Source organism: Camponotus vicinus, unplaced genomic scaffold, assembly GCF_025532165.1.
Source record: "Camponotus vicinus isolate PSW18456_S1 unplaced genomic scaffold, iyCamVici1.0 SCAF_3, whole genome shotgun sequence".
NCBI lineage: Eukaryota > Metazoa > Arthropoda > Insecta > Hymenoptera > Formicidae > Camponotus > Camponotus vicinus.
Genome location: NW_028141967.1, coordinates 8,188,969 through 8,214,919, shown reverse-complemented (window position 1 = coordinate 8,214,919; position 25,951 = coordinate 8,188,969). Strand labels below are relative to the sequence as shown.

The following is a 25,951-nucleotide window of genomic DNA, read 5'->3' as shown; positions in this document are numbered from 1 at the left end:
TAATTTGCAGTGATAATTATGTAAAATTTTGTAAACAAAGGATTACACTTATTTTAAAGAGATTTTATTTCTTCCAAAATTATAGAAAAAGATAAAGTGTATGAAATATATGTTATTTTTGTAATAATATTTTACACAATATTAAACCATTCATTTTTTCAGGCGACAGTTATTGAAGCTGATGAAGAAAGGGACAAATGACTCTAGGAGCATAAAGAGTATTAACAACAAATCCATCGATTTTCAGAAATCGATAGAATGTTCTGAATACGATGGATTTTAACGTTAGTACCCAAATAATGCAATGCCTGGAGTCACCTTCAAATACAGGTATGTATTATAAAAATGTCAAACTTTGCGATGACGATAGTTTTGTTATCGATAACGGCCCTCTGGATGCAAATCATATTCAGGAAAGCATGCCCGAAGACCGTCGCATTGTCGACATTTCTTTTATGTGGAATGAAATCCACAGAACATTTGATAACTATGCGCGAGGAGTAGAGTGCCAATTTAAAGATTGGAAACTCGTAAATTCTCATCGCTGTGGGTTAATGACGCAGTTGTTCTTCAAATGCCAAATGTGCAACTATGAAGACAACATATGGTCAGAACCTACAGAACCTGAAAAGTTGGATCTCAACCAAGCTGCTGTAGCTACAACTATAACAGTTGGAAATGGTTATGCCAACTGGAAGAGTTCTGTGCAGGTGTAAATATTCCTTGCATGTCTGAAAAGACATAAAACATCGCGAAAATCTAGTCGATGATTTTCAAAAAACAGCTATAGAAAGTATGAAAATGGCAGGCGAAGTAGAAAAACAACTCGCCCTCGAGAGGAATGAAACTATAAATGGCATTCCATACATAACCGTTGTAGCGGATGGTAGTTGGATGAAGAGGTCGTACGGCAACGCTTACGATTTACTTTCCGGTGTTGATGCCATAATTGGTTACCGCACAAAAAAAGTTCTCTTCATTGGTATCCGCAACAAATTTTGTACAGTGTGTGACAGCGCGGAGCGAAATGGACTTGAGTCACGCAGTCACAAATGTTATAAAAATTTTGACCGCAACGCTAGCTCTACAGTAAGTATGGAAAGTGACGCCATTGTAGAAGGCTTTAAAAATAGCCTTGAAATGCATGAACTGATATATAAAACAATTATTGTTGATGGCGACAGCAGTGTATATCAGGCCATACTAAATAACGCACCGTATCGCGAACAAATGGTGACCGTAAAAAAAGTAGAATGCACTAATCATTTGCTTCGCAACTTGTGCAAAAAGTTGAAAGTCGTTGCAGGTACAGTTCAACTAAAAGAGCACAGAAAACGTGGCTTTGTACAGTTACGAAATGTTGTAAAAAACAACATTTTAAAAATACGGAAAGAAGTACTAGAAGCTGCCGCTTTACGAAAAGTGGAAAAATTACCTCACCATGACAAAGCTACGGAATTACAAAAAGATATTTTAAATATTCCTAGCCATATTTTTGGTGAGCATAAAAGATGTAATGAACGTGGCCGTACATGCGAAGAAAACCGTGAGAAAATACAAAATTATGTGCCGTATTTAAAATTCCACGGTTTATATGACAAAATTGAAAGTGCTGTCAGGTATTTGAGTGCTTATTCCGATAGTTTGTTGTTAAATTTGACAAACAATCCTGCAGAAGCGTTTAATTCGATAATCTGCAAAGAAATTGGTGGAAAGCGCCTTAATTTTGGTTTACGAGGTTCTTACAATGCTAGAATTGCGGGAGCTGTTGTGCAATATAATACTCAACAAGTGCTTACGCAAGTACACAAAAGCATGTGTAAGGATGTTCCCCCGACTGTCAAAAATTTAGAAAAACGACGACAAATAAAGGTTGCGATAACCAAAAAATCTTGAGAAGAGGATGGCAGATCTAAAAAATTTAAACGAGAGGCAGGAACAGATCGATATTATGGCCCACAATCACAAAAGCCAGATTTTCCACCTGACGTATACAAACAACTTGAAATAAATCATATAGAAAAGTTGTCAGAAAATGCAGAAAACAGGGAAAAAATTGAACGGAATACAAGAGATCAAAATGAATGTGAACTATGGCATTCATTAAGGCGTAAAATGCTAACAGCATCCAATTTTGGAACTGTATGTCGCATGAGACCAACAACGTCTTGCAGCGACTGTAAAAAGCATTTTATATCCTCCACAAATTGACACAGCAGCCATGAAATATGGTCGCGATAGGGAGGAAGTCGCCAGAAAAGAGTTGGCTACAAAATTAAATAAAAAAATTGAACCATGTGGATTGTTCATTGATTATAAGAATCCACTTTTGGGTGCTTCTCCCGATGGACTTATCGATGAAGATGGTTTGGTAGAGATTAAATGTCCTCTATCAGCAGAGAATTTAACAGCTGATGAGGCTGTACAAAAATTGCCTTTACTGAAAGGAATATTTGACAGAAAAAATAATGATAAAATGAATCGAAATCATCAATTCTTTTATCAAGTTCAAGGGCAGTTGAACATAACGCAGCGAAACTATTGCATATTCGCTATATGGACTCCCAAAAGTTTAAAAGTTGTGGTAATCAATAGAGACAATGACTTTTGGGAAAATCAAATGCTGCCTTTTCTAAAACGCTTCTATCATGACTGTATGCTTCCAGAAATCTTGGATAGCCGTCATAACAGGCATATGTTAATTAGAGACCCGCAATATGTAAAAGATGCTCAAAAAAAGCATCTGAAAGAAAAATTATCCGCAAAACTGCGCAACAAAATAATGTAGATAACAAGCAAGAAAACAAACGATTAAAACTGAACTTGATGCAAACAGACTTGGCGAATATTGCTACTGTTTCGGATACAGAGCAAGATAGCGATTGCATCTTAGTCAGTTATTCAAAGATTAAACAAAATCTGACTAAAGATGAAATAGCAAAACGTAAGAAAGTTTTAGATGATATAATTGCTCCTCTTCCTTTGGTGAGAGAGAACGTTCTGCCTGTACAGAGCAAACTGAACGATGAATCGTTAGATAGATTCTTGCGTGTTGTTAGAGAAACTTCTTGTTTCGAAACGCAAAGCGTTCTGTATTTGGAGTTTCCGGATCTGATAACAGTCAGTGAGAGCGACAACAGTTTACAAATAATTGGAGGCAACTGTACTGATCACTGGCGATGCATTTTCTGTGATGGCTCCAAACTGCATATATATGACAGCTTACCTGGCTGTACATATAAAAAATTGGCAGAAAAAGAGAAAGATTATATTCGCGAACGTTATCCAAGAATAAATGTAATAAGCAATATAATATTTGAAAAAGTCCAAAAACAACCAGATAGCATATGTTGCGGAATTTATGCAGCTGCTTTTGCTACATCTGTAGTTTTAGGAAGAAATCCTTGTGAGGATAAATATTCTAATGACGTAGAGCGCATGAGACGTCATTTTATGAATATAATAGAAACTAACAAGCTGTCACCGTTCCCTTCACAATAAATGTTTGTTGCACCAAAATAAATAGCATTTGTTTAATATAATAATATTCAATGCGTCCCTCATTCGCATAAAAAGAATGCTATATTATTTATACACTTGGTGTGCAAATCGGAAAGACGAAAATATAATGGTTGCGTCTTACGAGAATGGGCGATGGATGGGGCCCATTCTATATATGAAATATTTTTAAAAATATTTTATATTAATATAAATATATTTAATATTATATATTTTATATACTAATAAAGCCAGGGGCGATCTAACGTGTACTGGCATTATACGTTTATATGTATATACATACACCTAGTGTTATATACTTTACGTATTTTTATCTCTATATAATAAATATGTACAAATAAATTATTTAATATTTGAATACAAACAATTACATATTGAACATATAATTATCTTTATTTTGTGTTTTATATCATGATGAATAAAATATTAATATGAATATTTATAACATTTAATATATATATACACATTTAATATATATATACACAAATACATATACTAAATAGTGTTGTAAATACATGTATTCATTTTTTGTCATTATGGTGTTAAGTGTAAAAGATAACTATATTGTGTAACTGTATTATATTAATTTTTTAAATAATTAATTTTGTATTAATCATATACGGCTAAAATTAAGAAAAGCATATTTTTCTTTGGTTAAAGATTTCTCTTCAATTATAAATGTATAATATTATATATATGTTATTATATATATATATATATAATATTTTTATTTTATTTTTATTATTATTCATTTATTAAATTTTTTACATTTCCTTTTTAACGGAAGAGACCACCACCTTCTCGCGGTTTCCGTTGAGCAACAAGATGTACGTCATACATTAATACAAAATAATAATAACAAAATACAATTCTATTAAAATAAATTTAAATATTATTTTATTACAATTATTTCTTTAAAGAAACTTTTTTTTAATAAAAAAGCATACATATTAGCCAAGAATGGAAAAATTTAGATAAAAATATATGAAATTTGTTTTTGTATATGTTATATTATCTTTTTTAAACAACATATAAACTTTCATAAAAAAAAATCAATAGGAAAATATTATGTGTGATAATAAGTATCGCACATGTTACCGTCAATTCGTCAGCTCGAGATTTCATGGATCCAATGGATACAATAGACCTTCTCAAGAGAGAAGGAGATAGAAGCTAATCTATCCGTCTTTCTCTGTCAAAGGTAACCGAAAGTAACCGAAAGTAGTCGAACGTCGAGCGTACACGGATGAGAGCTTATGCCTTAGTGCGCGAAAGTGGTGGGGATACAAATCGTGCCGCCGCTGGACGCAGCGTATGCAATCTGGTAGCCTTGGCCGAGCGACGTATTGGTGGACGGACGAGTTAGCCGAGTTACGGCGCTCGTCCGTCCACGCTCGGCGGGCTCTCTCCCGATTCCCGCTAAGCGGGAACGAAGAAGAGAAAGAAAAAGCCCTGGCCGCACTAAGGGAAGCCCGATGCGCTCTTAGCCGCGCTATCAGGAGGTGTAGGGAGAAATGTTGGGACGAAATGTTATCGTCCCTTAACACGGACCCATGAGGGCATTCTTACAAGATTGTGCTCAAGAGGCACAGAGCTTGGACGCCCCCCGCCACGAAGACCCTGGAACCTCAGGTCCTCGGAGAAATAGTGGACACTCTCTTCCCACGCTGGATAGAGGGGTCCACCCTTGAGTGGGGCCCTGATTTAGATAGACCCCACGAACTAACCGAGGACCAAGAGGTATCCAGAGACGAACTTTCCCGAGCCGTCCGGAGAATTGGGCCGCGTAAGGTCCCCGGACCGGACGGCATACCGGGAAATATATGAGTCCGTGCCCTAGACTTCCTGGGCGAACGTTTGAGGCAGCTTTTCACCAAGTGCCTCAGACAAGGGGTATTTCCCCAACAATGGAAGAGGTCCAAGCTGGTACTTCTTCCAAAGGTAGGCGGAGTAGCGGGTACTCCATCGGCGTATCGGCCGATATGCTTGCTGGATGAGGTGGGCAAGATCTTCGATAGGATTCTCGCGACCCGCCTTATCCAGCACATATCCCGGAACGGAGACCTCCACGAGGAGCAGTATGGCTTCCACGAAGGGAAATCGACTATTGACGCAGTCAAGTGCGTCAGACCTCTCGTGGAGGCCGCGATATCGGAGGGCAGGGTGGTCATGGCAATATCCTTGGATATTAAAAATGCCTTCAACACCCTGCCCTGGGATCGAGTGGGGGACGCCCTGCGAAACCGCGGGGTCCTCCACTACCTCGTGGGGGTCATCCGGGAATACTTCCGGGAGTTGGTGTATATCGGCCAGGACAGTCGACGGCACAAAAGGAGTATCCGCTGCGGGGTCCCGCAAGGGTCCGTTCTAGGACCCCTCTTATGGGACTTCGCGTATGATGAAATACTTCGGCTGCCTCTCCCCAGCGGCTGCCACGCTATCTGCTATGCAGATGATACACTCGTGGTGGCCGCGGGGGACAGTTGGGAAAGCACCGCGGCCAAGGCTGAGACAGCGGTGGCACGCGTGGTACGGGGAATCACCGATATGGGACTTAAAGTGGCGGCAAACCGAAGCAGTTTACTTCTACAGAAGAGCCTCGGGGGTGCCGCCACCGACTCATATCGGTGTAGGAGGTACCTCCATTCTGGTAGAAGACCGAATCATGTATCTCGGTCTCCTATTGGACGGTAAGTGGACTAATTCCTCCCGAACCTTGAGAGTCCGGATGGTCGGGTGCGCCGATTATACATGGCCACCGTCAATTCGGTGGCGCTGTATGGCGCACCCATGTGGGCAGCCAATCTGGCGGCCATGCGACGCGCGAAGGACATGTTTCGCCGCATCCAACGCTGCATGGCCGCTAGAGTGGTCAGGGCCTATAGGACGGTGTCGCACGCTGCGGTCACCGTCCTGGCCGGATGGCCGCCCCTGGAATTGCTCGCCGCAATGACGCCGAAGTATATTGGCGAGAGCGAAAATCCGGGGGACCACAGGAAGTAAGCTGCCCACGAGAGCAAAAAAGATCATCCGGATCCAAGCCCGGCGGTCAATGCTAGAGAGATGGGATGCCCATCTCTCTGACCCGCGCACCGCGGGTTGTAGGACCGTCGGGGCCGTCCGGCCCTGTCTATTGGAGTGGGTAGACAGGGCTCAGGGGGAGGTAACGTTCCGGCTGGCGCAGGTACTGACGGGGCACGTGTGTTTCGGAGAGTACCTGCGTCGTATAGGTCGAGAGCGTGCCACCACTATGATGTGCTGTGCGACACGGCACAGCACACACTCGCCGACTGCGCGGCATAGAGTGCGCAGCGCCGCGCACTGACGGGAGCCGTCGGGGAGGACCTCTCACTACCGGTTCTAGTTACGCATATGGCCGGTAGCGAGAAGGCGTGGAGGGCCGTCGTCGCCTTCTGCGAGGAGATGATGCTGCTGAAAGAAACGACGGAGAGAATCCGCCGTCGGGAAGTAGCAGCACCAGCAGTAGGGGGGCTATGTTGGTTCTAACTCAATTAATTCTAAAAATAGATTTTCCCAGCGCGAGGCTGGGGAACCGCGCGGCGCATGCGCCGCGCGGGGGGGGAATTTCTCTCTATCCACTATGTTGGTAATAAAAATGCAAAATTCTACGTAGCCGTCGGGTGGGTAAACGCCGTGACGTCGCGCGCGAGAGGACGACGGGCGCGCCTCTCTCGCTCGCGCCGCCCGGACGCAACCCGTCCAACATCGTCGTGGTTGTCGCCTAAGAAAAAAAGTGAAATTTTACGTAGCCGGCGGGTACGGGCGAACGGTTCGCGCGAGAGGACGGGCGCGCGGCGAAGGGTGGGGCGAGGGGGAGACGACGAGCGGCGAGTTCCCGCCGCCGCCGGTTCGTTAGCGCGTGCGAGAGAGACCTCTGTAAGAGGAAGGGAGAGAGAGAGAGACGGAAGCCGATAACAATACGGCGTATTTATTCGACAATAAGTATATTTTTTAGGTCTTAGATACGAATCGTGCGTATTATATTTTTTTATGCGCGTTGAGAGCGGGAGAGAGATGGAAGCGGACAATAATAATACGAGAAGAATGACGAATTTCGAGTAAAATATTTTTTTATTTTTTATTATTTTATTAGATCAATGCTCGCTTTATCTTTCGGTTTCTTAGCTATTTAATACGGTTCTTGAAAAAAAGTGCGGATCGCTAATTCGAAAAATTTTGATAATAAGTATATTTCAGGTCTTAAATACGAATCGTGCGTATAATAATATGTACGAGTGTCAGCCTCCCGGAGCCTTTACGTGCAATCGTAACCGTCTCAACAGTTCTTCCTCTCGTAGTCTTCTTTGTTCCACGAGTTCCGCTATTATTCTTCTTTCCTCTTCTTCCTCTCTCCTTCGTCTCTCCTCGTATTGAATGTTCTCTATTTCTAATATTTCCTCGTACAGATCTCGCATCTCGAAGAGGCCTCGTAGATTGAAGATGTCGTGGTACTTCCATCCGTTTATCTCGTTATCTCGGCGGCTTTCCGGAGTGTCGCCCCATTCCTCCTCGAGATCGTGTCGCGCGTTCCATCGCTCCGCTCGTATTTCGCGCCGATGTTTGATATTCACGAATTTTGGAATTTCAACGTCGACGGAGGACTTTAAAAAAATGATATATATTATATACGCGCGTATATTTTTTTTCGTACAAAAAAACATTATTTACCTTCCAGAAGAACATCACTTTTGCTACGATGCAAAACAATAGATTCACGAAGTCTTTCTTTCATAGAGAGTAGAGATTATTGTTAATGTTATTCATTTCGGTTTGTTATACGAAACGTACGTTCTTTCTCTCTCGAATAAAACTCGAATGAAACTGGAGAACGATTTAATCGCAGGATTAATATATATCCTCCTGAAAGCATCGCGCATTAACGCATTAGCGCGGTTAGATTAAGGGGAGAGCGATAAGCGGTCGCGAACGGATTTCCGCTCCGTATTTCCTCGTTTTAATCTAAGCGGTATTTTTTTCCCATTTATGAATGAATGAATGAATGAATGAAAACTCGATGTATCGGGAGAATATGTCGCGCGTAGAGGTGTTCGTCTTTAAGGAGGAGGAGGAGGAGAGATGACGAATTTCGTGTAAAATATTTTATTATTTATTCGATTAACGTTACATGTGTGTGTGTATGTGAGTACATAAGTCGTTAATGGGATTGCGTTAGCGACGCATATTTTTTTTCATTCGAATTTATATGCGTGGATACATAAATTGTCGATAACGATATATATCTTTTTGTTACGAAAATTTTTTACAAACTGTAGTAGAGTCCGAAAAGGAGAGCGTGTAATTCGCAATCGATTAAATCGTTCGCGTCGAAGTGTTCGTGTTGACGAATTCCTTCCGGAATATCATTCGGGTGATCGATTTGCGTCGCGATATCGATGAAATTCGATAGTTTGTTGTCGACGGTTTCGAGCACGCCGGTTAGCGTCGCGACGATGCGATTCACGCATAATTCGAGATCGAACAGCGCTTTTATCGTGGCTTGTGACATGGATATGCGATTCTTTCCCGATTCGAATCGTAGTGGTTCCGATTATCGCGAACGTTGGAGCATGCGGATCTTCGGAGTCGTTCTCGAAGTACCGTAGTATATCGTTGCGTAGAGCGAGCAGATCTCTCCACATATCTGCCGTCAACGAGATCTCTTTTCCGTGACAGTCTCCTAGAGCGATATCGACGTATGATTCTCGCTTTACGACGATAGCGATGTCGATGTACTTGTAAGACGTTTTAGTCAGCGCGTATCGTCTTCCTAATATGCGAATCGGATGTTTCGCGAAATTGATCTCGCGTTTAAACATCCAATTTTTCATCCATCTGTTGAAAAAAAATTAGAGAGAGATAATCGAAAACGTTCCCGTGAAATGATTCGCGAGGTGTACACTTACTCGTTTTCGGTGTACAATTTGGCTTTTTTTTCCGCGGGCGGAGTGTCGCAGCGGTCTTGGGTATCGTCCTCGTCTCGACGCAAAGGCGCGACGAAGGGATTGGACATTGCTGCTGATGTCGTCATCGTCGTCGTCGTCGTTTGCGGCGCCGATTGATTTTGATCCCCGAGGACTCGGCGATATTCCTGTCCGATTCCCGCGAACATGATCGGTCTCGCGAAGAAGGATTCGATGCTCGTTGGAAACACCTCGACGTTGAGAGATGCGCGTTAATCTCGAGCACTGCGAAAAATGTTGCTCGTCGCGATCGAGATGCGCCTTATATACTCATTGTTTTTTTTCGATTAACGGAAGTGCGGTTTGGAAACGATGCGTTAAATATAGCAATTTTCAATTTCTAGGCTGATGCGCATTTCAGACGAGGAAGCGGTTTAGAACGACGCGAAAGATATAATAATCTTAAAACATTAAGTGTCAAAGTTTCCCGCATAATTGTCGTTGTAGTCATCATTATCGTCATCGTCATCATTATCGTCATCATTATCATTATCATTCTCCGGTCTGTTGACGGATACGTATTTTAGACGATATATCTTGGAAACGAGTTCCTGTAATTGATCTAGAATGCCTTCAGCGGGACATTTTATTCCGAGTATATTGAGATCGAAAGGACCGGCTGAGGTTATCGCGTCGATGAATTCGTTGTACGCGTAATAATCGTGTTTTTTGAGGAAATAGAGATTACCGTCAATGTGACGAAAAGCCGCCGTTATCGCGGACGGTATCCCGGAAAACGTATCCCATAGAGAGCCGTGTCTCATAATTGTCGTCGCGCAATCGTTCATCTCGGCTATCTTATCATCGTTATATATAACGTAACTGCGCCCCGCGTGTGTGTTTATCGCAGCGTTTATTTTAGCCTCGTGCGGAAATCCGATGTGCTCGATAGATCTCGGCCATCCTATTTTGAGTTGAAAATTCGAATCGGTGAGATAAACAGAGCCGTTCGCGAATATCACGATGTCTCCCGAGGGTTTCTGATACACGGTTGATATACGTGCGATATCGCGAGGGAAAAATTTAAAATAGTCGGCGAATGAGAAGGGCGAGCCGTAACATTTTCTCTTTATATCGATCGACCATACGTTGCGTTTACGCGCGACGTATAAGCGATGATTCATAATTAATGCTCCGTCTATACGCTTCATGGCGCATAGATCAATGGTATTGGTAGGAGCCGTCGTTGTCGTCCTCACGGTCGTTGGCGTTATTGTAGTTGTCGGTGCTACTGTAGTTGTAGTTGTCGTTGTCGTTGTCGTTGTTGATGGAGTCGAAGTTTTCCACGATCCGTAGAGATTTCGTATACTTATGATATCCTCTATGCTCAATCTGAGCGGAAATTGTTTGTCTTCCGTAGGCGTATAAGCGTACATGACTGAATCTTCTCTCAGACTGTGAGTTAGACCTAAAGTGTGACCGATTTCATGCGTCAGCGTCTGAAAGAGATACAATCTATTCGACGGAGATCTCGTTAGCGTGTGCCACGGTTCCGATTCATCGACGTGTACCTCGGTTACGTAATCGATCGTTCCCGTTGGAAAGAATGCGTGAGCGACGGCCGCCCCCGGACCCGTGAACGGTGAGGGGCACGAGTCTCCATTCTTATCGTTCTCATACGCGTGTGCGCCAGATTGATACGATATCAGTATATCGGGCCGTAACGTGTCGCGCGAAAACGTTAGCGAAGAATGCTCGGACCATAGAGCGAACGCCATTTGAGTCGTGCGTAGAGTTTCTCTATTTGCTAGTTTAAAATTCCACGTGAGATGCGTCTTCGGCCACTTTCGCGTTAATGGGCTGTGATTGTGAATGTCCGCGACGCCGCATCGCGGTTTGCGCATTACGCGAATTGTTTCCACGTTTAGAATTCCATTTCCAGATAGACCGTAGTACTCTTGAAATAATGTCAATGCATCGTTCAGAAGGGTTGCGTTATCCAACGATTGTTGATTTTCATCGTTCTCCAGATAGCCGTAAATTCGCAGATAATGAAACGCTTCCGCGATATCGCTATCGGTCAGCGACGTAGCGGCGACAAACGGAAGTGTCGATAGCGCGAACGATAACACGAACGATATCGCGACGCGCGTCATGACTTTCGCGAGCGCGCGCACAGAAGCGAGTCGCTCGAATTCGCGAAAGCGCGATGGAGCATCGATCGATCGATCGATGAGAGAGGAAAAAGGAGGGGGAGAAAGAGAAGGGCGACGTGCATATATGGGTGCGTGAGAATCACGTTTAATTGTACAATTTTTTATTATAACATAATACATTTGATTGGAATTATGAATTGGAGTCAGCCGGTGGCTGAAATCCTTGATAGTCGACGTATTAAACTAGCGATCGAGGAATGAACGCTTAATCGTAACACATATACGCCAAGTTAAAGATAATGCGTTAGATGAGTAAATATTATATTTAATTATTTAGTTAATGTGGAAAGAATATTATATACTAAAGATAAACGCGTTTGAAGAAGGACGATGTGCGTATGAACGCTTAATCGTAATACGTTAGATGAGTAAATATTATATATTTAACTATTTAGTTAATGTAGAAAGAATAATACATTAAAGATTAATTGCCGATATAAAAAAATATTGTATATAAATATATATCGTTATTTATCGTGTAATTGACTACGTCTCTCCAACCACCAATTATGTAGTTTACAGACGTTTTCTAAGGCGCAATTTTTCGTGTGGTAAGCGCAACGATAGGCGTGTGACGTGGCCAGCATTCGTAAAGGTTCGATGTCCTCGTAATCGGCGTCGATAGTTTCGATTGTTATATCGCGTTGCTCCGCAACTTCTCCCGCAATGTCGACCAACCATTTCTTCTTTTCATGACCCTTGACATAAATTGTCGTAGTAGTGTCCGCGTTAAGATCCTTCGACGCGCGACATATCGCATCGCGGATGATCTGTCTAACACATTTATATTCCACGTATCCGTCGGTCCAATGGAATCCGTGATGATTCAAAGTTAACCAACAGGCTTGCGATTTTTCACCTTTCGTCAATAAATTCCATGACATCGGAGCGCGAAAGACGTGATGCGTTAGATCTCTACCGTTCGCGAGTATCGCCACTTCTTTCGTCACGAATCGTTCGTTGATGATAAAACCTTGCAGATCGATGAAAATTGGTATCGCGATATTACTCATAACCGTCGTCGCCGCTGCCATGGTCGAAAGAGATATCAACGTTTATTTATTCCACAGTCTTATATATAAAGACCGCGGTTTTTATTCGTTTCACCGCTTCCATCTCATTATCCCCTCTCTCTCTTTCAATTCAACGACAGTTTACGCGTCGTTTTATAGAATTTTACGCACAACATTCGTCAGCGGATTATATTCCACCACGCGATCGTGAATGATGAGACAATACGCCGTGGTGTTGGGTGGAACATTTTCTTTGCAGTCGAATTCTAGACGAACGTGGCGCTCTTAATCGCCTCGTTTTGACGAGAACAATCTATTACTGCGAGCGGGCCGCAATATAAAAATTTATTCATAGTTAGGATTGTCCCGTCGTTTTTGGATCCGTAATATGTTCGTCGAAATCGCGTATACGCGTCATATAGTATTGCGATTCTATTTTTATCGAAATCCAAATTCATATCGTCGTATGGATAGAAATCGGAATTAAGATACAATTTTACATTAGTTAGATTGCACGCGTCAAATCTGGAAATGTCCTGCGATAGAATATTTTTCTTTCCGGTTTGTAACGCGAAAATGACGTAACGCGGTTTTTCGAGTTGCGTAGCCGCTTTTACGGCCCACGAGTGTTTGGTCGTGCTTTGCAATAGCGGAAATTCGTAAAGATCCCACGAGCGAAAAGGCATACTTAGATATCGACCGCTATCTAATGTGCGCAATAACGACAATTTATTAATGTCATTTAACACTACGTGCGGCATACGCCATTGTATCTTCGTCAGTTCCACTCTTGGCTCGTTTTCCTCGTGCGATATCAGATAATTGTGGTCATTTCGCGCTCGTATCAAAATCAATTCGTGACGCGCATTAATAACAATACGTTTGTAATCCTCGCAGAAACCTAATAGCGTGTTGAGAGGAACACAGAAGTTGAAGTCGTCCGTTGCTGCGACGCCGCTTGATCCGATTGCGAAATCCCATCCGGCATTCTTCAAGATATTTCCTCGTTCGCTTGTCAATGACACGTAATTCTTAATTGTACTTGTTATTCCGACATTGCGACTACTGTCAATTTCCACGCCGTCGAGTTCGTAGCGTATTTCTTCGAACATAAAGGCCACGCAGTTGTTTACCAACCGTGGCGGTATCGAGGGGGTGACCGATTTACCCGATGCCGGCAGTTGTCGATCCGATGGAGCATTTTTCGTTAGTAGTCTGCCCTCAATATAGAGAAAACTCTCGCACGGCAACGTATACAGATCCTGTTGTTGAATGAGTATTCGTATCTCGTCACTGTATCCGAAAGTGGTGTTGGCGTACGGATTATACGTGTGACTCTCAATCTTCACGATGCGATCGTCGAAGATGGGTTCTCCGCCGATATTCAAAATGTCACGCATAATGTCGAACTATCGCGCGATTTTCGGTACAACGAAACCCATAAATCGTAGAAAAGCGATATTGGAGGCGGACAATCCTTTAACATTCTTCTCCCCCCCCGAACGTTCGATTCGAGTTTCGACGATACGATTATGGTTGCCGATGCCGCGACGCGTCTTCACAGCATTAAATTCACTCACGACGAGCATCGCGCGAATCGTTATGTCTCTCTCTCTCCCCTCCTTTCCGTTTTCACATCTTACTCGCTCGCGTTCGTTTTATCGTCTGCGCCGTACGTGCAGACGAATCGTGATCTCTTCACCGCGAAAATCGATCAATCGATCATTCTGATCGACGACACGCAACGATATATCGGTTACGAGTCGCGCGATAACCGGTAGATAAATGATCTGCGTTGGAATCTCCGACATTTTATATCCCGGTGGAACGTTCGGCGCGAATTCGTGTATCGTATGCGCAGATTTTCCATTTACATACGCGCCCGTCGTCAAGTTGCATTCAACGCGAATCGTGTTAACCGCAATAATGCTCACAGGCTTATCGGACGCGTACCATTTATTCGGCTGTAATACGCGAGACGAGGAAAAACCTAATAACGAGCCGATATTATTCGGTTTGTCGAAATTAACTCGATACGCGCATTTAATTTCACTTCTCATGGTATTGTCGTTACCGCGTAGCGAGAAAATGCGCTCGCTTCCGCCGCCATCGCTACCGTCGACACTCTCATTCTCCTCTTCGTACTCAATATCATACAGATATTCGCTGTCGCTGTCGTTTTTTCTCTTAGATTTATCTTCCGGTCGTCGTCGTCGTCGTTTGTGAAGAGTTGCCGCTTTCAAATACGCGCCTATGTCGCGCAACTCGTATGATCCTACGGGAATCGGATCATTTCGTCGTTATCGTCGAAATAAAATTTATTATTCGAGACATTCACATTCGGTATTGTATTGTAGGTTTCAAAATTAGTTAAACCGAGCTCGTAATCGTTGTCGCTCAAATCTAAAGGTGGAAAGTAGTTCGCCGTGAGAACGCTGCTTCTCCCAGTTAATGTAAGAATCAACGACATAGTGACGCACGTTATTATTATAATTAGATACCGAAAGGTTTTTTTTCTCCCCTCCAATCGATTTGTCGGAAAAAACGCAGGCACAATTGTCCGCAAACACTCTGATCATAAGTTTGTTGAGAGTCACGATTATATGCGATACGCGTATCGCATCCGAGATAACGTTCTAGTTCTCGCGGCGGTCGAAGATTGCCGAAAGCGTCGAAGTAGATCGCCCCTTTTCCCTTTAGCATACGCCACCCAATGCGTACCTGGTCCCGAAGTGTCGTCCAGATTCACAATACCGCTCTCATTGCGACGAACTCGCGCGGGCAGTGCGTCACGCATAAATACACCTCTGAAGTGACGCACACGAACGCGCAAGGCCGCGCGATTCAATTGTTCATTCGTCGTAATGCCAATTGGAATTACAACGTTACTCAATGTTTACGCGATTTTTTTTTTTCTTAACCACGCGTTTTCTCTTTCTCGTGACGCTTCCGCCAAGCTTGTAAGGCGCGAGATATAAACCGCGACCTTCCATTGCTCGATTGTGTCGTTGCAGCTCCTCCAATTGTCGACGCGACGCTTTGCCGTCGCTCACCATTTTCGCCACACCGGCCGCTCCACCGATTAACGATCCTAACGCCCCGAGTGCGGGTAACAGCGGTAAGAAGCCGCCGCGTTTCGCTAGGGAGAATTCGGCTCCTCGTTCTCTTTCTCGTACTCGTTTTCCTCTTGCCGCCACTTCTTCGCGTTCCAGTCATACCCATTCCTAATTTCGTTTTCGCCTTCATAGCTGCCCATACGGCCGATGCCGCTAATCTTTCTCCGAAAGTCGAATCTCCGGCTCGGATACGCTCGAACGCTCTCGCTCCGAGCGTTCGATCCGCGATGTGCCGATCGGCAAGATCGTCGCTTTGCGAATAAGCGATATCGTGCTCGCGACAAGCCGCGTCCAACGGATTAATCCCTCGATCGCCTCGCGCGAGCCGCTTCGCGAGACGAGTACCGGGACCGCAAAACTGATATCCAGGTATATGTAGTTCGAATGGAAGAGTATTTATAGCTTTATTGAGTAAACCTCTACCACCGATGTCCTTCGCGTAATTCATACGATCGTCGTCTTATTTTCTATGCACGCGTAACAATCTTTAATCATCGGTGGCGGACCATCAATGTGATCTCGTTGCCACGGTTGATTATGATGTTTATGACAAAGCCGATATTGCTCCATATCGGGATCGTTCTTCAAATGTACGGGCAATTTTTCCCACAATTGATCGACGAAGCGGCCATATTTGTCTAGTAAGAGTTTTTTCGGAACGTATTGTAACTGATCGACACTGAGTCCGAGAATATCGGAATCGTTCACCAATAGAATAAACATATCGATTCGTTGTGCGCAGATAACGAATAAATCTATATACCGTTAGTATACCGTTTCACAATTCGTCGAGCGCGGACGTCAAAAGTACGCGATTTTATCACGTCATCGCTGCCGTCATCAATCGAACTAACAACGCGACCGTTCTTCTCTCTTTTTTATCCGTTGTGCGCGCGCGAGTCTGCGCACTGGAGTCGCTCGCGACAACGGATGAAAAATCGTAAAAAAGAGAGAGAAACGATGCGTTTCGTGCGTCAATCGATCGCGATAAGAGTGTCGAATATCGACGGTAAAACGAGTTCGATGAATGAGAAACAACGGAAACACGGTTATTTATTACCAACCGCAATTCGTTGCGTAATCTGCGGTCCGTCTAATTGCGGTAAAACAAACGTGTTGATAAGTCTTCTGGAGAGTCCTCACGGCGTGAGATTCGAGAATGTATATGTTTACTCAAAATCGTTACATCAGCCCAAGTATCGATATTTAGAAAAATTATTGAAACCGATGGAAGATATCGGTTATTTTACGTATTCGAACAATACCGACGTCATTTTACCGAGCGAGGCGCTACCGAATTCGATATTCGTGTTCGACGACGTGGCTTGTGATAAACAGGACGCTGTAAGGGAATACTTTGCTATGGGGCGACATGCCAACGTTGATTGTTTCTATCTGTGCCAGTCGTATGCTAAAATACCGAAACATTTAATACGCGATAACGCGAATCTGTTAATACTTTTTAAACAAGATGGCACTAATCTTAAACACATATATAACGATCACGTAAATACCGATATGTCGTATGATGATTTTTACGCGCTGTGTCGCGCGTGTTGGAAATACCGATACGGTTTTCTAGTGATCGACAAAGATAGCGCGTTACGTAACGGTAGATACAGGCGAGGATTCAATGATTACATCGTGCCGTAAGACGTTATAATTATCGCCGTTGTCGTCGCGGCTATCATAGAGAGGGAAAGGGAAAGGGAAAGAGAGAGAAAGAAGGCGAGACGTTGACGAACAACGCGCGATGACGGATGTGGATAGGCGTGAGAAAACCGCGAAAGAGATAGCGAGAACGCGCGCGTCAATTCGCAAGAAGCACAGAGCATTGAAGACCGGTAAAATGGAGAGTGAGACGGCTTTAGAAACGCGATTCAAACCGATTGTCGAACCGTTGCGTCATATCGCCGAGCGTATGGGAGACGATTCCGCGCGAAAGGAATTGGTGAAACGCGAAATTGTGAGGAAGAACGAGATTGATAACGACAATGGCGAATATGACGATGACGCATTTGCGCGAAGTGTCGGGAAAACGACGATGCGAGAGGAAGAGGAGAACGAAGAAGAAACGGAGAGAGACGCATTACCGTTGCTATCCGCGAAAAATTTGAAGGCTAAACGATTTCAACGTTTGGGCGGTACGTCGGATTCGCCTGTGGCGACTTCCACACCCGCAGGAGCGTCAAATATATCGCCTGCAAAACGGCTTAAGTTCGCAGGAGAAGAATCTTTCGCGGAGCCGCTCGTCGAAGAGACGTTCGAGACGAGCGACGACGTCTTCGATTCACCCCCCGCAGTATTCGAAACGTCAATCAGACAGTCTCTGCGATCTCCTCGAGGACGGGATCTCTTACGCAGTCAATTAGGTCCGTTGGCGCGAAGATACGTAGGTACGCTTCTCAGCGGTATATCGAGCGAATTCGATCACGTTTACGGGGTTTACTTTTCCGACACCGGCACTATGCTTGGAAATAAACGATTCGACGTAGGCGCGGACGATGCGATATTTATAGATGGAGTCAAATCGGTACTCCTGGTCTGTTCGAATTGATCTTCAAGAGAATTCCCGACGATCTCAAGTATACAGAGAGAGACAAAGCGGCGTATAAGAGTATACTGCTGCAAACTAATGCTCATAGACGCGAACATAATACTCGTTTGCCGGTATTAGGAAATAAGGGATACAAATACAAGCATGTTATAGCGCCGATTTTACAAATGGACAATCCGAGAAAAAGAATCGGCGGAGGTCGCGTACCATCCGTCATGCGCGTGACCAACGATACCGTGGATTATGTTCATTGGGACAATCCGAATGAATTGGTGGATCGTCTTCGATTGCTAGACGCTTCTCGTCGAGCTGGCAACAACGCTCACGACAACGAAATCTTATCGATAATCGAGGAGCTTCGCGAAGCGGACGCGATACTGTGAGATATCACGTCGAGACAGCGGCAAGCGCGCACGCGTTATTCGACCGCGCGATGCCTGTAAACAAATTCGGCGTATCATTACAAAGAAAACGCAAACACGGTTATAGAGGTAAATTACGCGCGAGTGTAGAATCTCTACGAAATTACGTGCGCAATAACGCGCTGTGTCTGAGCATTTCCAACAACGACGCCTCTTCCTCCACGCATTACGACGCTCGAAATTTCAAGATACAGCGAGTAGCCTGGCCGATCGATGACGACGACGTGACGAGCAAGAAATACGTCGCGCGTATTATACGCGACGCGCAAACGGAAGAAGGAAAACAGCGCGAGAATATAAGATCTCTAATAACGAAACTAGAGAACAGCGCGAACTCGTCAACGAAGGATCTGTACGCGAAGATCGACACTGTTCAGAATGCCGCGAATGAAAGTACACGTTCTCTGAAAAACGAAATTTCTCAAATTTTCACGAAAGAGAACGCTCTCGAGAGTCGACTACAAACGCTCGAGAATTTGCAGGCGCTCGTCGCGACGAAAATCGAGGTCGCTAAGCGAATAAGCGATTTAGAAAAGTTTGTCGAGACAACTAAAAACTCGTTAAATAAAGCATCGCAGGATCTGAAGATTTCGACGACGCAAATGGTACGGAACGAAGTATTGCATCTAAAGAAAAACATAAACGAATTAGCGCGAAAAATAACTACGACGACGATTCCTAAAACGAGCAAATCAAGCGCGATAGTTATTAAAGAGGATGATAACATTACGAATAAAGGTCAACAGTCTAAAAAAGGGTAACAAAAAAAGAGAGAGAGAGAGTTAATGAAATGAGTGCCGCGAAACGAAAACTCGTAAATGAACTGCACGCACCTGCGAGAAAGAACTTCCCCCACCGACGCGTCATCGTACGCGGATACGATGATTTGTGGCAAGCGGATGTCGTTGAAATGCGTCCTTACGCTAGACACAATAGAGGTTACAATTACATACTCACTATTATCGACGTTCTAAGTAAATATGCGTGGGCGATACCACTTAAGAAAAAAAGCGGCATCGAAGTTACTCGAGCTCTCTCAAGTGTAACACGTGCTTCCAAACGCTATCCGAGAAACCTGCAAACTGACAAAGGAAAGGAGTTCTATAACGCTGAGATGCGCGGATTCGTAGAAAAACATGGAATCAATCACTACTCAACGTATTCGGTGCTAAAAGCCTCGATCGTCGAACGTTTCAATCGCACACTCAAAAATTCCATGTGGAAGTATTTCACGTTGAACGGAACGTACAAGTGGCTCGACGCGCTACCGCATCTAATATCTGAGTACAACGCTCGTAAACATCGAACTATTGGGATGCGTCCAATCGACGTGACGCCCGCTCGAGTGTCGAAACTCCTATCGACGGTGTACAGCCGCCCGAAGATCGCCGCTCCGGGAAAATTTCGACCGAACGATCCCGTGCGCGTGAGCAAGTACAAAACACTTTTCGAGAAGGGATACACGCCGAACTGGACCACGGAGATCTTTCGCGTAGCTGAAGTTCGAAAGACGAATCCCGTGACGTACATGCTGACAGATTCACGCGGCGAACCGATAGCCGGAGGATTCTACGAGTACGAATTGCAACGAGTCTCCGATCCCGACGTGTATCTCGTCGAGAGAATATTACGTCAGAAGGGTAATATGGCGCTCGTAAAGTGGTTGGGAATGGACAAATCGCTTAATTCTTGGATAAATAAAACTAATATATTGTAATACGTTATAATAATAAATATACTTTATGTGCAAATAGTGAAATAAAAGAAAAAAGATACATTGTGTATATATTTACAAACTATCAACTCGCTCGCTCGCTCGCTCGCTCGCGATCATTTTTTTTCTTACAGAGGTATCTTATAATGTCCCCACGGTAAAGTGTCGACTGAATCGGGTATAACATAACGTTTATCGTCATACGGGCTGAGCGCAATTTTCGTCTCGCGGACAGTATACATCTCGTGTAATTTCGATCTCAAACACGACTGTTCGCGAATCATTTCGATCTCGCGTTTCAAACAGCGCGTATAATCGTCAAATGTCAACGTTTTCGCAACGACGCCTCTCTTCACTCCTTTACTCTTTTTAGTATCGCTTTTACCCTCGACTCGCAACGCATACATTTTCGCTCTGAGTCCTACGAATTCTAACATGAGAGCGCCGTTATTCTCATCTTTCATCAAACCGAGAACCTTCTTATTCGCGCGCGGCATACCGTAAGGATTGTCGTCGACATAATCGCTCGTATCGAATTTATCAATGTCGTATCTCATTTGTTCGTACGCGTCTTCGCATTCGATACTATACACGAAACTATCCGTATCGGTATATAATATTCTACACTTATCGCCGTAGAGCGGCAACATGTATTCGTAGTGAAAAGCATACAAGCGAATCTTAGATATATCGAGAATAGACATGCCGACGTAAATCGGTTTGTTAATTTTCGCTTCCAATTTACGCAATTCCACGGCCATGAGAGTCTCCGAGAATACGCTTCTACTGTGAAAATTCGGTTTAGAGATCAACGCTTCGGCTCCATATCGCCCATCCCATTTAGTCACAAGTCTAACATCCACGCGATTACGCACGTTCTCCATAGTTTTACCGAAGACGGCGTTGTTCATCAACTTGTATAAATTTTTCTCAAAATCGTTACTCGCATTAGTACGTAAACGCGTATTAAATTCCACGTATCCGCGTAACCACGGCGACTGTAAAAAACGCAACGCTCGATGAATCTTTGTCAAATGCAGACCGTGACGAATGCACTGCTGCAAATTACGATAATGCGTGACGTATCGACGCTTATCGTATAGCGTAGCTAGAAGCTTGCTCCGCCGCTTTCCGGGCGGCGTGTCGCGTATCGGACAAAACGGTAAATCGGCGTGGGTGTCGTGCGCATTAGTCGGATAATCTAGATCGACCTCCAGAATATAACCAACGGGCGAATCCTCCGCTATAGAGTTTACATCGAGATTCTCAAAATCTCTAACCCACTCGAATTGCTTATAGGGTAACGATTGACACATCGCCCAACCGTACAAATTATTAATATCTAAATACATCAGATAGATCGACGGTTGCGACAAATCGAACGCGCTCATGTATTTGTTGTTCGCGCGAGCGTACCTATTCGAACACTGACTGAGACCGCCGCGTATTCCGCGCTCCACAAACATCATCATGTCAATATCGGTGAGTAGCTCGAAACGGATTCCGCTGTATTTCAGCATCGCATCCCACGTGTATCCCGGCAACGTGAAATAATACGCGGGATCTAAACCGTAACTCTCCAGACAAGCGGCGTGAAAATTTTCGAACACGTCTGCGAGTAAAAGAACATCGGTCTTTAGATAGAGATCGCTGTAATCGCCCAACGTTTCGATGCGAAATCGCTCCCAAACGCGAATCGCGTGGGCATAATCGTTTTCAGATACAATGTTGTCAATCAACGAGCTGTAGAAGGAATCGCGCGGCGGAAGACGCGTCTCTCGCAATCTCTCGATGCTATCGATATACTCGTACGGAAACACGCCCTTGCGCGTGAGAAGTTTAAAGTCGTCGTCGACGAGACGGTGAAATTCGCCTCGCGTGATCGTCAACTTACTCTCGTCGAGATACGACGTTAGTTTTTCGAGACTAGCGTCTAAAAATTTGAACGAATCCACAAATCGTAATTTAACGCATCTAGAACGTATAGAGCTTCCGTCGCTTCGCTTATCGGTCGTCGTCGCGGTATCTTGAACGTTCTTCGTGAAAGCTATATACGATTCCTTCGTTACCGGCAACAACTCGACGCTACCGGGATAAGCATTAGCCACATCTCTAATAATAAAATGCGCGTCGTAACCCGACAGATTATGAAAAAACACGGGTATAACGTGAGAATCCTTGTAATTCAAATTACAATTAGAATGCGCCGGACCTCTGAAACGGCCGGTCAAATGACAATGATCGCGCACGCGAATGTCTCCCACCTCAAACGATCTATCGCACACGTGACAGCGTGTCGCGCTCGCGAATCTCTCGCATTCTTCGGGCGTAAGATCCACCATCGGTACCGCGGTATCGAGAATGATCTTCGCGCGCTGCGCCAATTCGTGCAACTCGCGCACGAACCACGCGACGCATCTCTCGCCGCGATAAGATCTGTACGCCGACGCGGCATTATCGAAGGAGCAGCGCGTGTAATAACCTACGCTGTGAACTTTATGATGTTGAGCGATAATCGTGTTCGCGGTTCTCCTCCTCTCACTTCCATCTTTCTTCTCCAGCACGCATTCCAAATCGGCATACACCACGAACGGAATTCGTTCCTTTCTCGAAAAATTATCGAACGTCAACCACTTATCGTCCTCGCTGGGAAGAACGATCGCGCAATCGTTCAGTTTCTCGCAGTCCGCGCTATGCGCAATCAACTTCTCGTTCGTGTAAAAATAATGCATGCACCTACGAAAGAAAAAAATACAATGAAATAGACATTAGATCGATATTTCATTACCGAACTATTTTTTACAATCAAAAAACTCACCTATCGCACACGTACGTCTTGTTTCGTCGTCTGCTCACTTGCGCGCCGACTAAACGAGAGAGATTCTTAACGCAAGTGAAATGTCCAATCTCATTGTCTTCGCGCGTCGTATCGCTCAAATACAGCAGATTAACGTGTCTCTCCCTCTTTCGATTCGTCAAACGAAGAGGAACGATACAAATTCTGCTGTCACCGTTCTTCCCGCGTCTTCTCTCTCCGACGGTATACACGTTCACCGATATCTCGTTCAATCGTTCAAATCGTCCGATTCCATTTAAAGTCATAGGTAACTCGCAATCCTCCAGTTTCAACACCGTGGAATAATGCGGATATCGCGAACTTCTCTCACTATTTCGATTAACGGGATACAAAGCGGCGATCACCGACCACGCGAAACACGCCTCATCGTTAGTTCGGACGTTAACCACCGCTCTCTTCATCTGAATTTCCCGCGGAACTCGCACGTAACAACCCGCGCGCATAGGATTATATCTATTCACGTTCACCGTTAAATCGAGTATGCGCGACAAGGCCCATCCGCTATCGCGTTCTTGAAATTCCTCCAAAGACGTCATAATATCGTCGATGACGCGATTGTCGTACCACTCGCGCAAATCCGTCGCGGGCAAAAGCGAATGATTTCTCGTGGCGATAGTCTTAACGGCGATCTCATCACCCGATACGAATTCTCCGTTAAAAATCGTATTCACTTTAACGCTATGACATCGACCCATAACGTCTCGCACGCGACGAAGCACGGTATCCCTAGCGTCCTCGAGAAATCGTAAAGGTTCAATATAATCTAGATTAATCACCGCGCCGGTCAACACGCGTCTCTTGAAAGCCGTATCGACTTCGGTCCACGTGAATCCCGCGCGCGACTCGACTTCACCGCCATCCCCGTCCTCGCTCTCGCGTCTCTCGACACCCGCGCCCTCGCGCTCGAAGCGTCTCCGCAAATGATTCCTCGCACCGATCACTCGTAGAATTCGAGCGACCAAGGAAAAAATCGCTCCCGTCGAAACTCGCCGTCGCGCATCTCGACATCTCTCGCGCAATGTCGCGAGACACTCGTCACATCGTCTCACCCACGCGCGATAATCGTCCGCCATAGCGACTTCGCGCACGCTCTCGAGCACTCGACGTTCTTCTTCGCGCATGGCTGCGTCCTCTCCCGCAAAAATCGTCGCGTTTATTTTATACGTTCGTTCGAACGACAAAGATGACACTCGAAACCGCGAAAAAAAAACGGAACAAATCACTCGGAACCGCGAAAAAAAAAACGGAATAAATCAGCACTACGTATCCAAGGGAAAACGACTAATCTATCGACGATACCGCATTCGTCCGGGATTCACTCGTTATCGCGCACGCACGCGTATCTCGAGGAAAAAAAACAAACGGTGAATTTCAGGATGTAAGATGCATACGCGATATGATATTACTAAGAATAAGCTATATATAAAGCTTAGCGATAATAATTTCTAATTAGTAACATACGAATAACGAAAAGTGCCACTACTATTAAAGGCATGTCAATTACTTCTGAGACGGATTCCGAAGAAGACCCGTTCGACGAACATTGTACGCGTATGCATACGACGAAATTTCCATTAACCGATTTAAGCAAAAACGCGATAGGTAAAAAATTAATGGAGTCTTGTTCCACGAAAACAGCATGTCGTCCTCTCGAGAGATTAATAGTACCGAAGAAAATTTGCAATGTAACGAAATATTACCTGCATCGTCAATATCAAGATCGTCGCAACATAACGACCGAACGGATACTCGAAACGTGCATAAGCACGCACGCGAGAGCGGCGAATTACAACTTCATGCTATTGATAGATCGTCCGTATATAAGCGAGAAAAAATACGAAAATGCCGAAATTCCGTATCTACCGGAGTACGAGGACGGCGCATGGTTGTCGTGCCAGCGGGACAACAGGAAAAGCTGTATAAAAATTTAAACGTCGATCGTGAAAATCACACAGGTAAAGTAGCGCATTATTATAAAATTAACTAAAACTGTAAATACTCATATAGAGTGTTTAGATGCGGACATCGACAGCGACGACGAACCGTGGATAGATTGGACGACGAATCAAATCGTGCTGTGCGAAGAAAAAAAGTTGCAATGTGACGAAGTATTACCCGCATCGCCGATACTGGGACCGTCGCAACATAACGATCGAACGAATACTCGAGACGAGCGTAAGTGCGCACGCGAGAATGGCGAATTACAACTTCGTGCTAATGATAGATCGTCCGTATATATAAGCGAAAAAAAAGTACGGAAAGGTAAAGTAACGCATTATTATAAAAAAGGTAGATTACGCACGCAATGTCGTTTATTAACTAAAACTGTAGATACTCATATGGAGTGTTTAGACGCGGATATCGACAGCGACGACGAACCGTGGATAGATTGGACGACGAATCAAATGGTGTGGAAAAGACGTTTTCAACCATTAAACACGCTGTGCGAATTAGCGATCCACGCTTTTTTCAAGAACCGCATTGTTTTGGACGATTCGGATATCAATACTTTACCCACAATCTTACAACGAGATATATGGAACGCTTGGCGGAAGCTGCTAAACGTGGAGATCGTACTCATGCGTACGCGAGGTTACGCTACAAATTGGGAAAGAT

At 44.4% G+C, this 25,951-nt stretch overlaps 2 protein-coding genes and 1 pseudogene across 2 annotated transcripts; 1 reads left to right on the top strand and 2 right to left on the bottom strand.

Annotated features, from left to right (window-relative positions):
• Positions 1-419: 419 nt before the first annotated feature.
• On the top strand, positions 420-3,501 carry LOC145968796 (uncharacterized; annotated as a pseudogene).
• A 9,434-nt stretch (positions 3,502-12,935) lies between these two features.
• On the bottom strand, positions 12,936-14,069 carry LOC145968415 (uncharacterized). The gene has a single exon (XM_083093842.1). It carries the CDS (start codon positions 14,067-14,069, stop codon positions 12,936-12,938), a length of 1,134 nt encoding a protein of 377 aa, XP_082949968.1.
• A 6,537-nt stretch (positions 14,070-20,606) lies between these two features.
• LOC145968414 (uncharacterized) lies at positions 20,607-24,456 on the bottom strand. Its single transcript, XM_083093840.1, has 2 exons — positions 23,297-24,456; positions 20,607-23,214 (listed from the first exon to the last, which is right to left on the bottom strand). The coding sequence occupies exons 1-2, from the start codon at positions 24,454-24,456 to the stop codon at positions 20,607-20,609; spliced, it is 3,768 nt and encodes a 1,255-aa protein (XP_082949966.1).
• Positions 24,457-25,951: the final 1,495 nt, after the last annotated feature.

Bases quoted from the DNA above. Each gene is read 5' to 3' on its own strand.
- LOC145968414 (XM_083093840.1), bottom strand. From the start codon at position 24,456: ATGCGCGAAGAAGAACGTCGAGTGCTCGAGAGCGTGCGCGAAGTCGCT. The intron at 23,215-23,296 runs GTGAGTTTTTTG...TTTCTTTCGTAG, and splicing joins AAGACGTACGTGTGCGATAG to GTGCATGCATTATTTTTACA.
- LOC145968415 (XM_083093842.1), bottom strand. From the start codon at position 14,069: ATGCGTGACATTTTGAATATCGGCGGAGAACCCATCTTCGACGATCGC.